We start from the raw sequence: 17,364 nt of genomic DNA on the forward strand, positions 1-17,364 counted from the left end.
TGTCGATTTAAGGATGACCCCTCCACCGGCTGCTCTCAAGAAAACCTGCCTATAATTAACTTCTTTGCTTGAGTGAGACAGCATCAGTTCTCCTTGTATTTCCTGCCTCTGGCTTCTTAACACTCTGACTGACGGAATTCCTGTGATTTGAGCAATCTGACATTATGATTCTGGAGTGGGAGTGGAGGAGAGTTTGCCCGCCCCCCTTTCCATGTCTGTCCAACTCTTCTCTGAAGCCGTTCTCCACCCCCACCCCCACCCCCAGACAGGAGTGATGTATTGCAGCTCAGCCCGGGAGCCTCCGGATTCTGGAGGAGGTTAAGCAACTAGAAAGGGGTGCCAAAAATATGATTTCATAAGGTTTTGACTTGCGATTGAATCAACTTTCCTGAGCATCTTAAAATCACGTTTTATAAAATTTTATCTCCCAACGAAATGATTTGTAGAAAGGATGAATCCTGAAAACTTCCAGTTTTGGGTCACTAAGTCCAAAAGTAAATGTAAATCTACAATAATGTTTTGATGTAGAAGATTTTTCAGCTAAAGTTTTTGCTTACAAGAACAAGGAGTTACTTGGGAAGTGGCTATAAAGCATGCCTTAAAATTATAAGGAAATGCTGACTTCTTAAAAAGTGTATGATTTTATTTGACTAATCCTGACATGGTTGAAAAAATGTCATGTTAAAGAAGAAGCTGATGGTATAGAAAAATAACAACATTTTAAAATTCTACAATTATATTCCAATGTCAGATTTTTTTTATTTAAACATTTCATTATGCTTACTCCAATAATTAAACAAAATCTTTAGAAAATTTCCCAAATACATTCTATGTTAATTAAATATTATATGTACATGTGATTATTTTTAATAAAGAATAGTAGAAACAGAAATTACCAATAATTAAATTATACTTAGGAATACATGCTATTTATTTTTATTTTAATACATATGGAACTATTTATAAATATAGCTAACACTAATCAATTCATTTTCACTAACATGCCCTTCTGGCTAGTGTGATCATTTCTACTTGTGTATGCTGTGTGTTTGTATGTGTGTGTGCATGTCCAAATGTGTATGCAGGCTCACATGCATACATGTGCAAAAGTGTACATAGGGCAGAGATCATACTCAAGTATCATTGCTTCTCCTTTTTGAGACAGGGTCTCTCCCTGGGGATTAGAGCTTGACCATTAGGCCTGCTTGGCTATCTGAAGCTATCCCCCATCGGCACTGAAATCATTTCCTAATTATTGATTATTTTATATCCCTCAGCATTTGAGAGTGTTGGAAAATGACATTTTTCCATACTTAGAAGGATGGTACAATAAACTCATGTCCACCCTGGCATCCTATTTACTTATCCTTGTTCGGTAAACAAGACCATAAGCCTGAGAGAGGAGTGGCTCATTGTTTGGAAACAAAACCACTTTGATTTTATGTCTATTTCTGGCTTGGCTGTAACATGCCAAAGTAACTAAATGTGGGCTCCCTTTAATTATGAGCTGTGAGCTGAACACTGAGTGAGGGAATCTGGCGAGTGGATGAGCCCCTCGCCTGGGTCTTTATCATTATTACAGAGATTTAGAGAAGGGAGCTCCAGCTATGGACAGGGTTGGCTTTAGAACTGGGCAACTCTACCTTGAGTTTTGTTCCTACCGTGTGCCCACTAAGCTCTGCCGTCCCTCCTGCTCTGTGAAAATTCAGTTTAGGAACAAAGTTTTCGATCAGGGCAAAAAGCAGACAATAAACAAAGGATGAAAGCTCATTTCAGAAAGCAGTTCTACCATCTCCTTCTCAGAAAACCACTCTAACCCCACAACTAAAACAGAAAGGAGATAATGCATTAGCAGAGTGGGAAAAGTAAACAAACACACAGGAACACACTATACACGCACACACATACAAACATACAGCACACACAAAGCACACACAAATAGAAATGATCACACTAGCCAGAAGGGCATATCAGTGAAAATGAATTAATTAGTGTTAACTATATTTATAAATAGTTCCATATGTATTAAAATAAAAATAAATACACAAATAACACACACACACCAAACACACAGACACACACACACACAGAGGCAAATACACATATACACAAAACACACATACACACATAAATACACACACATTATCACACAATACACAGACAATTACATACACACGCATATACATACAAGTACACACACACCACACACACTCACAAAAACAACACATACACAAACACACCTATGCCAAACATAAACATACATACCACACATATACACACATGCACACATTAAAACACTCAACATGTAACAACTGGGGAGCAAAGCAAAGAAATGAAACCTAAAATTCTTTGTTAAAAACAAAATTTAGATACAGTTTGCAATCTCCTTGTCTGATTCTTAAAAACCACAAAAGTAAAATTCAATTTATAGATGATCCCAAGTCGCTGATACTGAGAGACTTTCTTCTCTGTCTTGGCTCCACTCCTCCTTATAAGGACACTGAGTCCTAAACAAGCAACCAGGGCAGAAAAAAATACATCTCTGTTTATTTGGACATGGAGGAAAGCTATAAGGTCAAACCACTATATTTCTTTCCTTGGTAAGACTTGGCCTCAGAAAGGAGAGAACTGGCTCTCAATAGAAATTCTACTCTGTCCTGCACACATGAGGAGATGCAGCCTTCTTCCCTTAACCCAGTTGTTTATCACCTACAGAAAGGGAGTCCAGTTCTTTAAAGCACTATATAATTAAGGTGTGTGTGTGTGTGTACAGTAATACACAAAGGCAAATAAAACATCTACAACCTTTAAAGCTCACTTTACTGTCTTCAAAAACCTAAATTGTAGTATATTTTGCTTATATTCTATTAAGAAATAATGTAAAACTGTCCATTTCAGTGAGTAAGCCAAGCTCACAGTCACATTTCTGACATCTACATCGGAATTATATCCAAATAGCAGTTATTTAAAAAAAAAAAAAAAAAAGACTTCCATAGCCATTGGAAAATGTATTCACATTATACATTCTAATGTGTGTTTACTCCATCTCCCTCTCACTTCTTCTCAGAGACACTACTTTTTAACCACTGGATCCAATTTCAGAAAATATACATTCTTATGTATGCACTTAAAGTAACTATTTTGATTCCTTCTTAAATAACAATGTTTTACGAAGAAAAAAAAAAGTTCATTTATGTTCCCATGCACTCTAACAGCATTTTGTTATTTTCCAGGTTTAGAAACTTCTTGATAATTTTACTTCTTTCACAGTGAAAAGCAAAGCATTCTGTCACCAAAGCAGGGAGGATGAGTCCCAGGTCAAAGGGCACTTGAGAAACAAACACCAGGGCCAGTTTATTTAAACAGATAGTGGGACAAGGGAGCTGACCTCAGCTTGACTTATAGTGGGAGGAGCAAGAATGCCGTTTTATTGCTTTGCCCAGAAGGAAAATGTTTTTGTATCTGAATTCACCACTGAAGCCTTCTAAATGTTCGCTCTGCTGTATGCAGCTAATTCCAAAAGGAGGGTTTGGGTGGAAAAGTCCTGAGGTCCCCTGTGATGCTGAGTTCTCAAATCATGCGCACAGAAATGAAGTATCATTTTAGAAAATGAAATGCTTTGCTGTTTAACTAGTTACTTTTAGGTAACCATGACCTTAACCCATGATGCAAATTATGCATAATACAGATTACAATTTAATAATGTTCCAAGAACTTACTGTGTCCCAAATATATTGATAATATTTTATTTTATTTTATTTTATTGAACTGTTTTTAAATGATAACTTTCTGAAAGAGGAAGTTGGGTTGAAGGCGTAAGTCAGTAGGTAGAGTGCCTGCCCAACATGTACTAACTAGGCCCTGAGTTAAGTCTCATAAGCCTCAAAGGCTAGGCATAGTTAAAAATGCCTGTAATATCAGCATTCTGAATTTCAAGGTCATCCTCCTAAGCTATATAGCAAGTTTGAGGCCAGCATGGGCTTCATGCATCCCTGCCTTAAGGCAAGCAAAAAAAGTTCTATGCAGACCTAGTAACATATCTGTGCAATTCCAAGTGGTTGAGGTTTTTTGTTTTGTTTTTTTTTTTTGTTTTTTTGTTTTTTTTTCCCCAGTGTTTCTGTTTGATATTGTTTTTAATGACAAGACTCTCATCCTGGTGTCCGTATAAACTATGAGTCTCTTAAATCTGCAAATCAATTAAAAACAGTTATCGTCAATAACAAGAGAAGTAAATAATATTTAGTACTTATGGGTGATGACTTAAAGGGATGTGGTAATAAGTTTGTCCTTTATGTGGGGACCAGGACAGGCCTCAAATAAATGTGACCAGTATATCTTTGCAAACCTCCGGAGAGATACAGTCTCAGCCAACTGAATAGAGGCCCGAGTGATAACAGGCCCAAAATATGAGAGGGACTTACCTCTAGAAAGAAAACCTTTGAAGAACCATGGATGTTTAACCCATGGAAAAAAGGAAGAAGCCTAGAGGATATGATGGCTGTGTTCAAATATTGAGTGAAATTGTTTAAACTGTCCAGGAAAGCTATAATTTTAGATGGAGAATGGGACCTTTTGGCAGCTCACTTTATTTAAAGACGGACTTTTAAGGAAGATGGCTAGTGCTGTGTTGGCTTCCAGTAGAGGCTATGCATTGATTTGGTAGGATAGTATAGAGATCCATGTTAATGGCCAAGATAAGTAATGAAGCACTTCCTAAAGTTGATTTACAGTTTTTGGTGTCACAGGCTGAATGGTCATGAGTTGATGACCTGAGCTGGTTACTTTGTGTTGGTCTTTGGGAGCTTACATGATTGAGTGTACAGGAGGCCAATGTTGGAATATGAAAAAACTGAGTCACAGAATTTCTTTTTTCTTTTTCTTTTTTTTTTTTTTTTTTTTTTTTTTTTTTTTTTTTTTTTTTTTTTTTTTTTTTTAGCAACCTCCTCTTTATGTACCCAAGCAGGGCAGCCATAGAAATTCTTCATCTTCCAGGTGTTCATTGTCATGCTTACTCCTCATGTGAAGCTAAGTGTGTCGCACCAATGGCTGCTGTAGTCCCGGGATTAGAAAGGAAGGTAGCCATGACCATTCCCTAGTTTTGTGTCATCAGCAAAGTCTTAGCATCTCTTTGGTAGCACATGCCCTGAAATAAGTCATGCAATTTCTTTGAGCCTTGTTAAAAATTGTTCCCATTGTGTACACCTTTAATCTCAGCACTCGGTGGGGGTTGGGGGGGGGGCAGAGGCAGGGGGATGGATCTCTTGTGAGTTCTAAACCATCCTGGTCTATAGAGTGAGTGAGCCAAGACAGCCAGGGCTACACAGAGAAACCCTGTCTCAAAGAATCAAATCAAAACAACAACAAAATCGCTCTCCCTACCCATAAAATGTCTTTACAAAGACTTGAAACAGAAAGTGAACAGAATAAGTTTCTCCTTTGTCAGTGGAGACTATGAACAGAAGCATACATAAAGAACTACACAGATGGAGAATTCTATGGCTGCCCAGCTTGGGTAGGTAAAGATGAGGCTGCTCTCTTACCTATAAGTTACTATAAAAATTAATTTCGGTATATGCAGAATATTAATATTAAATAATTTTCTAATTGGTCATGCAGTGCAGGCAGCTAATGAAAAGGCAGATTTTTTTTCCCCATTTTAATTGGTTATTTCGCATGGTGTTTGTGCTACACCTGTGCTTATAATGAGAACGGAGAATTAATCTAACCTTCTGCTCACATGATTCCAATTTTCATGGCTTATATAAGATAACGATAACCTGATTTGCAACACAATTTGTTGGAGATCCTGTGTCTTAAATATTTGTCTTAGTAGTTCAGGGACTTCATACGTAAAAACTGAAACAGTTTATGTAGCCTCTGCAGGTCTGCACCCAAACTACACCTTTTTGTCAGAATCTTAGTCAGAATCTATTTCCGTCATTTACTTTAACTGTTTCTCAGAAGGGACACAAGCAGGTACAGGTTATTGAGAATCTTAAAATGTTATGAAGCATGTATTTTTATTTTAAAGACATATTCTTGACTGTTTAATGGTTTGGAGTTCCAGAACTGCTTTCTTTGCTCAAATAGACAGAAGTACAAACTAAAATTTATATCACACTGTAAACCCTTCAATTATTAATAGGGTAGTATTGAACTTTTTATTGTATTTTTGATGTCCTGCTCAGAGTTGCATTGGGAACTAAAGGTAACCCAACATATACTCTGTATTTTCCGGATTTGGCAAACAATTCTTATAACCCAGGACAAAGAGCTTAAGAGTTACAGTCTTGTGGAGATGGTTTCAGAGTTAACAGAGGCTTTTGTTCTGTTTTGTTTTTGTTTGTTTGTTTTTGTTTTATTTCAGCGACTTAACATTCTTGGAGGAGTTATAAAAAAGACTTGTACCAAACAATCTTTTAAATAAACATAGAATGACTTAAATATCTTAATAAGATGTTTATAAATTTTCAGTAGTAGCAGACGAAAGCAAAATTATAAATTCAATGGCTGCATAGATGTGACCTTGTTTTGACTTCGAATTTTGCATAAAGAGAAAAAAAAACGTCACCCCCAAGAAATCTCTCCAAGGAATGCATTTCTTTAAAGTCCCCAGAAGTGTGAGTTAATAGTGATAAACTCCAGACATTCTTTCAATTGATGGTGTGCTGCCAACTGGGTTCGTTATCTTAGGGGTGGACATAAGGATGAAACTAGGTTTGCAAAAGGTAGGGGAGGTTTGGATAAAAACACACGGTGAAAAAGAACTCAGAAAGTGTAAGATTGAAATGTCGGTAATTGGGAGGGAGCAGATGTCCTCAGAGCTTCTCCTCTGTGTCTCCTCCGACTCCCACCCTGCCCTTTGAAAAGAGTGGTGGCTAGCATTGTTTCCTGAAAACTCTGCTAATTCCCCCATGAAAAGATGAAATGGAAGTGTCCAACTGTGGTAAAACAGGCAAACATAAATCAACTCAGAAACCCAAGCCTTGTACTCAAAGGTCATGGGGTTATAGGTTTTGCCGCATGTGAAGCCGTCCACGAGGGAGAGAAAGGAGGCTGGCCGAGCTTGCCAAGGCTCAGCTCTGCTTACTGTGATTCATCTCTTCCTCTACCTTTTGTTTATGATTTTATGCAATAATGATTTTATGTTTATGGTTTATGCTTTTCTTTCTTGGTTACAGGTTTATTAATGCCCGGAGAAGAATAGTGCAGCCCATGATAGACCAGTCCAACCGAGCAGGCAAGTCCCCTCTAGTGACTGTATTCAAGTCAGGCAAGCGAAAAACATCCTCAAGCCATTCACCAGGAGGGCTGCTGCCTGGTAAATGAACTGGGAGTGAGTACTAAGAGTGTTTGGCTTCGGAAATTAAACCAGTTTGGTTTCGTAACAACACTAATCAATTTAACATTGTTATAAAACATTTGAAGAAAGTAGAGAATAAAAAGCCAACAGAGAAAAGTAACTCTTAAATCACGTGCCCAGCTACAATCTTCTTTGTAAACATTCAATATATTAATGTTATTTTTTTTTTCTCCCCGAGTTTGCCTACCCAGCTTTCTGCCACTATGACCACTCCCTGGTGCATGGCTTGGTGTGGAATTGCTGTAAACTTTATTACCTGTCAGAAGGGCAAAGGGGTCGGGATCACTTGTGGGACTCAGTAAAGTTCAAAGGCACTCAGTGAGGTAGAGCTTTTGTGTGCTTTAATAACCCAAGGCAGCTCACTTCTGAAACAGCTTTTCATGTACAGTTAAAAACACGGGATTCAGTTAGTGATGTAAATACACAGCTCTTATTCTCATGACCTTGCTCATTAGTATCCGTCTTCTGGTACTCGCAGTTTTTAAAAAAAAAAAAAAAAAACACCTTTTTTTTTTTTATTTGTTTGTTTTTGAGTCATGAGCCCTAGGATTTGTTTTGTATTATGACATGGTAGTACAGGCAGCAGACAAATATACCAGGGGGGGGGGGATGTCGGTTTGAACCGTGCCTCTGAGATACCTCTCGGCTCTCAGCTTCATCGAAAGCTCTGCTAGCATCCAACTGGGTCCATACCCAGTTAGTCATGTTCCAGCACCTTCTTTTCTTAAAATGCCCAGCATGGAATTACCAGACGAAAACCCCCAGCATAAATTTTGTGTCTAGCCTGTCCCTTGAGCATAGCACTTGAAACTCTAGCCACCAAGGTATATAGAACTGGTCTGAGAGAATTAAGTTTTTGGTTTTAAAAAAACAAAACAAAACAAAACAAAAAACCACATGTAATCTGCTTAGTATGTTCTCTGTGTCTCCTCCCCTCTCCTACCCACTTCCTCTCCCCTGTTATTAAGAAGCTGTGCTGTGTACTTTTGTAGTCAGCCAAGGGACACCTTATAACCCTGATGGACAGCCAATGGGAGGTTTTGTAATGGACGGTCAGCAGCACATGGGCATCAGAGCACCAGGTAAGACTCTTTTTTTGTATGGTACTTTTTTCACGTTTAACTTCAGAAGTGTCACCCTCCCTGAGTCCCTGTCAGTGCAGGTAAAGGAGCCCACCCTCTGCTTTCTCAAGCTGCCTGCCTTGCCTTGCCTGCCATCTGTGCATCTAAGATACTGCAAAGGGGAAGCCAGGACCTTTGTGTGCTCAAGATCTCACTGCCTCTCAGCCACCTAGAACCTGTGTTTTTTTTTTTTTAAGGGTCTTTTGGCACTATCTGTTGACTTTGCTCATCTTCTGGCTTCTTCTTGGATTTTTATCTCCCTTCTAGGACCTATGAGTGGAATGGGCATGAATATGGGCATGGAGGGGCAGTGGCACTACATGTAACCTTCATCTAGTTAACCAATCGAAAGCCAGGGGGAAGTAAGTACAAACGGGGCCTTTGTCTTCACTTTGTCCTAGGAACACTCTCCTTCTGCATTCTCTTGTGTTCTCCTTGCCCATAGCTTCTTGCTTGGTTCTTCCTTTCCATTAAAACCTTATTTCTTGCTTCTTTTATTTTTTTTTCCTCATTGGTTTTGATCAAGGTTTTAGGCTGATAAATTCTGTGTATGATATACATTTATCCTGTGTGTTGCTATTGTACAGTACTGACCACATGACAAAACAAGAAACAGTCAGGAGGTGGGGGGGGGGAGTGGGTTGTCATAGCAACAGACTGATTTGCAAAATGTAAGCAGTCTGCAGCAGTGCAAGGAGAGGAAAGAGCATGTCCCCAAAGTGCCATAAATCTGTCTAACCGCAGTTGATGCATGAGTTACATTTCTACACTAACCTGCAAGACACCAAAAAGCCAAACAGAGAACTTCTTTTAGGTAAAATAAACACAGCTTTACTTAGGGTAAGTAAAGGCATATTTTGAGCTTCAGTCAACTAAACTTTGATTTTTTTTTCCCTTAGTTTGTTCCTTTGTCTGTCCATCATAATGGGATTACGTGTGGCAATGGAAAAAGGGAGAAAACAGAATAGAGGTGTGCACAGCAGGCTTCAGGGCTTAGCCCGGGCTAATTGACTATATCCAAATTAAGTATGCCATCACTTGCAGTGTGACAAATGGATTTGACTTATTCAGTATACAAAAATAGAGATCATTAATGCAATCTTCAGTGGCAGGCCTAGTGAAGTGAGCCTAAGAAAACTGTCCCAGATTCTCACTCTGTCATTTTCTCTCCTAAAGACACCCCAGAAATTTGAGTTCAAACAAGCAAAACTGTTTTGAACTCCAAAGCCCTAGTTCATTTCCTAAATTGCCCCCTAACAGCATCTCTCTAGCGTTCCTTTTTGAAATTAAAAGCCATGATTTCAGAGTCTTGGATGTGCCCCTGATTATATTAACACACTATTTAAAATTCTTGCTGAGGCCAAGGGTAACACATGCTGGTCTTCTTCTGTGGGTGGGAGTCCAATATAAGTTTAACAATTCACTCTGAAAGCATTCCATTGAGCTTGGAAATCAAGAGTCTTATTACCTCATCATGGAATTCTCTAGCTTAGTTAATTTAAATATTGTTTCTTAGTTTCTGGGTCAATTAAATTTAAATGATGTATTTTATGCTTCGTGACCAATTAAATTAATAGGTTATTACAAAAAATATTATCATCTTTTTTGATTAAAGAGCTGTGGGTACAGTATATTTTATAAGCAATTTTCATTAGTTTAAAAATGTTCCTTTAGGCTAGATTAAGCAGCCATTCATTGCCAGAGCCTGGAGACCTTATTCGAAGGTGTTCATCGTATTCACAGTGCGCTATTACTTAGAACTAAAGCCAATTGAACATACTTAGCAATGGCGTTATGCCTTTCACCCTTGATGATGATGGAGCTTATGGCTCTCAGAAACAATACACCCGTCACTTTCTATCAACTAGAGCAATCCATGCAGAAGACAAGAGGCCCCTCAAAGCAAGAGGAGTATTGTTTTAGGTCCAATTTTTCTTATTGTTCTCAAAATCATTGTAAGGTAGACAGAGTTCTGTGAAGCTTTTCTTTTCCTCTAGCTCTAAGAGGCCATGTGGAAGGAATTTATTGATAACTGTTTTGATTTCCTCCCCCCCACCCCAGAGGTACAGGGTTTGCTAAGTAATCACTGTTAGTGAGCTTGCCTAGTTTCTGCTTCATGTGAAATGTTTAGTGACCATAGCAGTGTACACACATAGCATATTTCAGGGAACGTAAATGCTTCTTTAGATCAGAACCCAGTGTTTTTTTGTTTAAAACTAGACTTGGTAGAAGGACTGGTCCGAAGGCTCTGCAAGGGGAACAGTGGCCAGTTCTGATTCCAGTTTGACATCCTTCCTTTTATTTTCTTCCACATGAATCAAAATAATGTCTCACAAGGCCCCATTCCTCCCCTTCATCACAATGTTCCCTGGCTTTCATAGGATTGCCATAGTCAGAACCACACTGTTGCCTTTCCATAATTTTTTGTTTTTTGTTTTTGTTTCTTTCTTTTGAATTTCTACAGGGCTGCAAAGTATGCCAGGGGAGTATGTAGCCCGGGGTGGTCCAATGGGTGTGAGTATGGGACAGCCGAGTTATACCCAAGCCCAGATGCCCCCCCATCCTGCTCAGCTGCGTCATGGGCCCCCCATGCATACGTACATTCCTGGACACCCTCACCACCCCGCAGTGATGATGCATGGAGGACAGCCCCACCCTGGAATGCCAATGTCAGCGTCAAGCCCCTCGGTTCTTAACACAGGAGACCCGACAATGAGTGGACAAGTCATGGACATTCATGCTCAGTAGCTTAAGGGAATATGCATTGTCTGCAATGGTGACTGATCTCGAATCATGTCTTTTTCTGCAATGACTATGGAGTTCCATTCTTGACATCTACCTTGGACCAAGGAGCATCCCCGATTCTTCATAGGGACTCTTAAAATGCAGGAAAACCGACTGAAGTCAATTTGGGGGACATGCAAAAATAACTATTATAAGACATTGAAAGAACAAAGAGTGAAATATTGTAAATGCTATTATACTGTTATCCATATTACGTTGTTTCTTATAGATTTTTTAAAAAAAAAATGTGAAATTTTTCCACACTATGTGTGTTGTTTCCATAGCTGTTCACTTCCTCCAGAAGCCTCCTTACATTAAAAAGCCTTACAGTTGTCCTGCAAGGGACAGGAAGGTCCGATTTGCAGGATTTTTAGAGCATTAAAATAACTATCAGGCAGAAGAATCTTTCTTCTCGCCTAGGATTTCAGCCATGTGCGCTCTCTCTCTCTCTCTCTCTCTCCCTCTCTCTCCCTCTCTCTAGCCTGGGGCTTGAATTTGCATGTCTAATTCATTTACTCACCATATTTGAATTGGCCTGAACAGATGTAAATCGGGAAGGATGGGAAAAACTGCAGTCACCAACAATGATTAATCAGCTGTTGCAGGCAGTGTCTTAAGGAGACTGGTAGGAGGAGGCATGGAAACCCAAAGGCCGTGTGTTTAGAAGCCTAACTGTCACATCAAGCATCATCGTCCCCATGCGACAACCATCACCTTATACATCACTTCCTGTCTTATGCAGCTCAAAAACATAGACTGAAGATTTATTTTTAATATGTTGACTTTGTTTCTCAGCAAAGCATTGGTCATGTGTGTATTTTTCCATAGTCCCACCTTGAAGCATTTATGTAGACATTGTAAATAAATTTTGTGCAAAAAGGACTGGAAAGATGAACTGTATTATTGCAATTTTTTTTTTGTAAAAGTAGCAGATTAGTGAGGTGGCATGAATACAAGGTTTACTAAGTGGGATATGCTAATTATACTTTTTGTTGTGGATAAACAAATGCTTGTCAATAGCCTTTTTCTATCAAGAAAACAAGGAGCTAATTATTAATAACAGTCATGGCACACTGTGTCTTAGCATTCTGATGGAGTTTGAATGTGTATGAGAACTCCAAGCCAGTTTTAGTCACTGAGTGCAGTAATGAAGTCAGATCTCCAGAATAAAAAGATTATTTTTGTCATTCTGACTTTACTGCTTGCAAAATGTGCTCCTCAAATTTTTAATGATTAGTACAGTGTTTTTAATGATAACAAACAATTAGTTCCAACGGCCATTTGTGTTTGAAAATTGTAACCACTGAGTAAATTACTCAACAATGACCACTGACTTAATGAACTAGTAATATTAACAAAATTAAGGGTTAAAGTCACTAAACTAGCTGTAGCTTCAGACTTCATTCAGTATTAGGCACCTACACTATCAGTGAAATTATACTTTTCTACTGTGGCAGAGCTAAAGCCTACAGTCAGCCTTTCACCAAGGATATTATCTAGGGCAAGCAGTACATGTTTATTAAGAAATTAACTATATAAAATTGAAGAGACCAGACTTCAAAATCTAATTTTTATAAATATGCTCTATGTTCTCATTGGATAAAACTGGTTATTAACCAATTTTCCAGAACAGCTGTACAGAATTTCTGCATGGCAGCCAGCTAAATGGTTCAAAATAACATGTTTAAGCTGCAATAGCTTATAATTTCACTTAAATAAAATCACTGCTCTCAAAAATGCTTCGCAAAGCTAAGGGAAATATACAAATATTTTAATTAAGGCAAATTAATTTTTTTTAAAGAAAACAGCCTTTTAGTTGCTTTGGGAACAAAGGATGGGTCAGAAGCCTTAAACTCCAGTCTGACATTCAGGCCCCTGTCACCTTATAAACTGCCCACAGCAATCCTGTTTTCTATTTGGAAAGAGAAACCAGCTGTGGGCTGGTTCTACTCCTTAATGGTGAGTCACTGCCTCACCTGCTGGAGCAGCCTGTGCACTTCTACCTTTTGTTTATGGGGCCTTGTTTCTGAACACGTGGATGCGCCGGGCCGGGGGAGGGGGGGGAGTGGAGAGAGAGAGAAAGAGAGAGAGAGGGGGGGGGGGGGAGGCCTGGTCTCAGCGCTGCCACCCATCTCTCGCCCCCACCCCCAAAGATGGGACTGTTTAACTTTCCTATTTTGGCCCCGAGACAGTTCTACGACTGCATAAGTGTTCATATTAGAGAAATCATTTTCTTTGATGGGTGGTTAGTAGCAGTTAACAACCATTTATTTACTTTTAAAAATAATAATAAACTTTATAAACTAACAGTCATTTTTACTTCTGCCTCCCCAGTACATGCCCGGTGAGTCAGCCTTTATTCTCCTGGAGGCTCAAGCCTAGTTGGGGTAGGAGGGGGCGGGGTGGGGAGAAAGCCGGGGAGGGAGGAGGAGGGAGGAAAAGGAGAGGACGGTGAAGAGAAAAGGGGGAAGGGGGAGAAGAGTGAGCGCAAGCAAAGGGGGGCTGGGGGAATGTGGAGATTAAAAAGAACCATGATCATTAATGTCTAGGAATTAGAAAAAAATAAAACAAGCTTTTGTGCCGAGGTTTCCCCCTTCGGAGTGAGGACTGTGTGAGCCTTGCTCCTCAGGTCTCTCTGTTCCTGCCTCTGACACCCTCCCGCTTAATTCTGTTTTAGTTTTTCCTCTTGTAAATTTCAGAGCCAGCTTTGAGGTTATTGACGACACTTCTCGGAAGGAGGGAAATAATAGAGGTGTGGAGAGTGTTTTTGATGTTTCTTAAAGGACAAAAACAAAACGCCCTCCCCTAAACAGAGCACACAAATTGTTTGGGCTTTTATTTATTTTTTTTGGGGGGGGGGGGGAGGTTGGGGAAGTCCGCTGGCTGAATGAGACTGGTACGACTAAGTTGTTTTTTTTTTTTTCAAAAAAAAATTAAAAATGTTACCCGATCATATTTAATCAAATGTAATTATAACACATTCAAAATGAATAATAAGCCTTGGCAGTATTTTTATTGTTATTGTTCATTGCACGATGTTCGACTGCTTTAGAAGCACAGGAAAGAAGCAAACGCGCTACAAATGGGGAATTACCCTCGTTTAGCATTAAAATTCATTTAGATAAAATTGCCACAAACATTTAAATGGGAAGATTAGTTCCCCCTCACGCCTTATTGCACTCGCTCAATGGTTCCGTTAAGAACATTTTACACGTTGGAAATTCCGTCTTCTCAGACGGCTTGCTGTTTCCTAGTTACACACATTCAAAGCAAAGGCTGCAGCCGCGGCAGCCGCAGCAGCGGCAGCAGGGGGAAAAAAGTTTGGCAACTGGTCTGCAATTCATCCGCTGCGTCCCCGGTCTCCCCTCCGCCCTCCTCAGTCTTCCCCCCCCCCATTAACAAGCCCCCCCCCCCACACAGAGCTCGGCCTCTTCGAACCAACGTTGGTTGTACAATATTGACAATATTAAACTACAAAGAAATGGAAAGAAGCCGGTGGGTCCCTCTCTGCGTCTCCTGCTTTTGTACGAGGCTGAGGGTTGAGTGCAAATGTGCCGAGCCGCCCGCACCCCGACCCAAGGGCCGCCAGGCGCGCCGCTGTGGCCCGAGACGTCTCCAGGAAATTCGCCACTGCTCTCGCTCGCGCGGTGGTGGAAACGTGTTAAAGGCTCAGCTTGCAAAGTCCTGGCACCGTCCAGTCCCTCCCGGCCCTCTTCTCGCCCCACCCCTCCCCCGCCGCTCCCCCCCCCCAACTCCCCAGCCCCCCACCCCTGTCCTTTCTTTTGAGCCGCAGGAAAAGAGGAAAGTCGGCTTCGACTGCCACCTTTTGGGGATTTGGAAAAACGACGCGGTAGGAGACGGGAGGGAGGCGGAGCGCGTCTGTCTGTATGGCGGGGGGCGGGGGTGGGATGGGGGGGGGAGAAAGTCCCCCTTATGATCATGCGTCGGAACTGGCGCCCTTAATCTGATGCTTAAATATTTGATGTGGAAAAATTACCCATAAAATTAGTTACTAACAATTTCAAATTGAAATCACTTATCGAATTATAAGCGCATTAAAACTGTATGGATGGTATTAGGAGTTCCTTTGGAGGCTGTCTCCTCTCGGGGATCCGGGCGCGCGAGTTTTGCCACTGGGAGAGGTGTGGTAGGTGGAGCCCTGGGGAAGGCAAGCGACGCTGACGACAGTAAGGGTGCCCGGGTCCTTGCGGGCCTGGAGAAGATGGATCTGGGTGCTGGAATAGTATTCCGGGCACAAGCTCAAACTGAGGAACTCTGGGGACAAAGTCCAAACCTTGGGAAAGGGGAAACTGCTTCCCTACGCTGGGATTCTGAGCCTTCAGTGATGCTTTCCAGCTTCCCGGTGTAGGCGGGGGACCTAAGAGGCGTTGTGAGAGTCCGGGCAGGAGCAGGCTCCGAGCCTCTGATGAGACCGCCACGGCCAGCTCACCCAGCTCCAGCCGCGACTCAGACTCCCTTTAGTTTCCCCACGCATGACGTCGGGGGCTGGGTCTGATACGTGGGCGGGTGGATCTCAGTCGCGATCCCACACTACTCCGGGGTACTCTGGGTCTGCAGAAGAGTCCTATGCCCCCCCCATCCTCCCACCCCCACTATATGAAAGTCAAAGTTAAGTATTAACTATCTCAGGAGGCTGGGTGTCCATGGGTTAGCGCAAAAGCTTGTGAAGAGACTTCTTCGTCTCGCTCTGGTTCCCTTGGAACCTCTCAGAGTGGCTTGTCATTGCCTGGTTGCTTCCTTTGGACTTTTCCAGACTGAGCTCTGGCTTCCGAATCCTAGGGTACTCGCTCTTGGGAGCATGACGCCGAGAGCCTGGGGATTGGAGGCGGCATTGAACAGTCAGGCTGGGCAGGAGGATGGGGTTCCAGAGCTTATAGCACCCCAGCAGTATAGAGCAGAATAGGATCACAGTGTGTTGGGCAGAAGCTTCCTCGGGTTTCTTCAAAAGCCCTAGAAACTTTCCCCACTTTGGATCCCACAGGCCCTCGGCCCTTGGGAAGGCAGTTAAAACAGGAATTGGTGATATAAGCCCCCAACGGGTGTTTGGACAGTGAGCAAAGAGGGTGTGGGTTTGAGCGTGGGGCGCCCAGTCTGGTTCGGCATCTTTCCTGGTCTCTTCTTTGCTACCCGGCACCCACTGGCCCTTTGGCGAACCATATCGCCAAGTGTAGGAGGGATACAGAGGCTAAGAGTCCTCTGGTTGGGGAGAAAGAGCTGGGCGGGAGAATTGGGGGGGTCTTTCCGGAAGGCCGAATCCAGTGAATAATGGGAAGGGGAGGGTTCTCTTTACATCGAACTAGCCCCTCCTCCCCCCCCCAAAAAAAAAACCCTTGAAAACATTCTCCTCCAAGGCGGAGCTGAAAGGAAAACACAAAACAATACATAATCGCTAGACGTTTACGTTGAAGTCTTTGCCCTAAAAATGGTACTCTAGGGTTTTGATAGGGAGGTACTTTTAGGGGCTTGGTTTAGCTGGCCGAGAAGTGAGTCTTGTACTGCCCACGCGCTCAGTCCACCTCAGGGAATTCCGACTCTGAAACTCTGGATTTAGTTTTAAGCCAGTCTTCCTTTGATCAGATGTATAATTCCAACCCCTGACCACCCGCGCTCGCACTCACCCCAAAGCACTGTGTTCATTATGACCAGTGACTTTAATTTCTGGGCGGAAAACTAGTCCCAGGACCTAGCCCTTTAGGAAAACACAGAGTAAGAGTCACCTGCTTCATACACCCACGGATTCCGATCCTCTCCCCGGCGTCATTTTTGTGGCTTGGCACCCTAGTTTTAGGCAGAGTGTGCCGGACAGAGGTCAGGATCCCAGGGTCTGCTTTCTCTGGGTTGGAGACCTGACTGAAAGAAGAGATGGCCGACTCTGCCTCCCCTCCTCCCTTCCCTCTCTCTTCTTTCTGCCTAGGCCTCCCTCACACCTCAGCACTTTCCTCCCCCACCACCCTAAAAGTGGCAAGTTCTCCGAATTCACCTGAAGACCCTAGGCTCTAACCCCTCCCAGTCCCTGCAGGCGTGTTGGGGGGGGGGGGGCGAGGGCGGGGGAGCGAGAGCCGAAATCGCTGCAAC

The 17,364-nt window shown here is 41.9% G+C and overlaps 1 protein-coding gene across 4 annotated transcripts in view; it reads left to right on the forward strand.

Annotated features, from left to right (window-relative positions):
• The window catches only part of Meis1 (Meis homeobox 1), a 140,088-nt gene extending 127,938 nt beyond the window's left edge, over window positions 1–12,150 (forward strand). Inside the window, exons 10-13 of one of the 4 annotated variants that reach the window (XM_034508633.2) lie at window positions 7,182–7,240; window positions 8,356–8,445; window positions 8,752–8,846; window positions 10,949–12,150. In XM_034508633.2, coding sequence (XP_034364524.1) covers window positions 7,182–7,240; window positions 8,356–8,445; window positions 8,752–8,810 — 208 coding nt within the window. In that variant the 3' untranslated portion in view covers window positions 8,811–8,846; window positions 10,949–12,150. Of the gene's footprint in view, window positions 1–7,181; window positions 7,245–8,355; window positions 8,446–8,751; window positions 8,847–10,948 lie in introns of all 4 variants that reach the window. The other 3 variants (XM_076938092.1, XM_034508631.2, XM_076938091.1) reach the window with 3 other exon arrangements.
• The last annotated feature ends 5,214 nt before the right edge of the window (window positions 12,151–17,364 follow it).

The sequence above is a fragment of the Arvicanthis niloticus genome, chromosome 7 (genome assembly GCF_011762505.2).
Source record: "Arvicanthis niloticus isolate mArvNil1 chromosome 7, mArvNil1.pat.X, whole genome shotgun sequence".
In the NCBI taxonomy this organism is placed as follows: Eukaryota; Metazoa; Chordata; class Mammalia; order Rodentia; family Muridae; genus Arvicanthis; species Arvicanthis niloticus.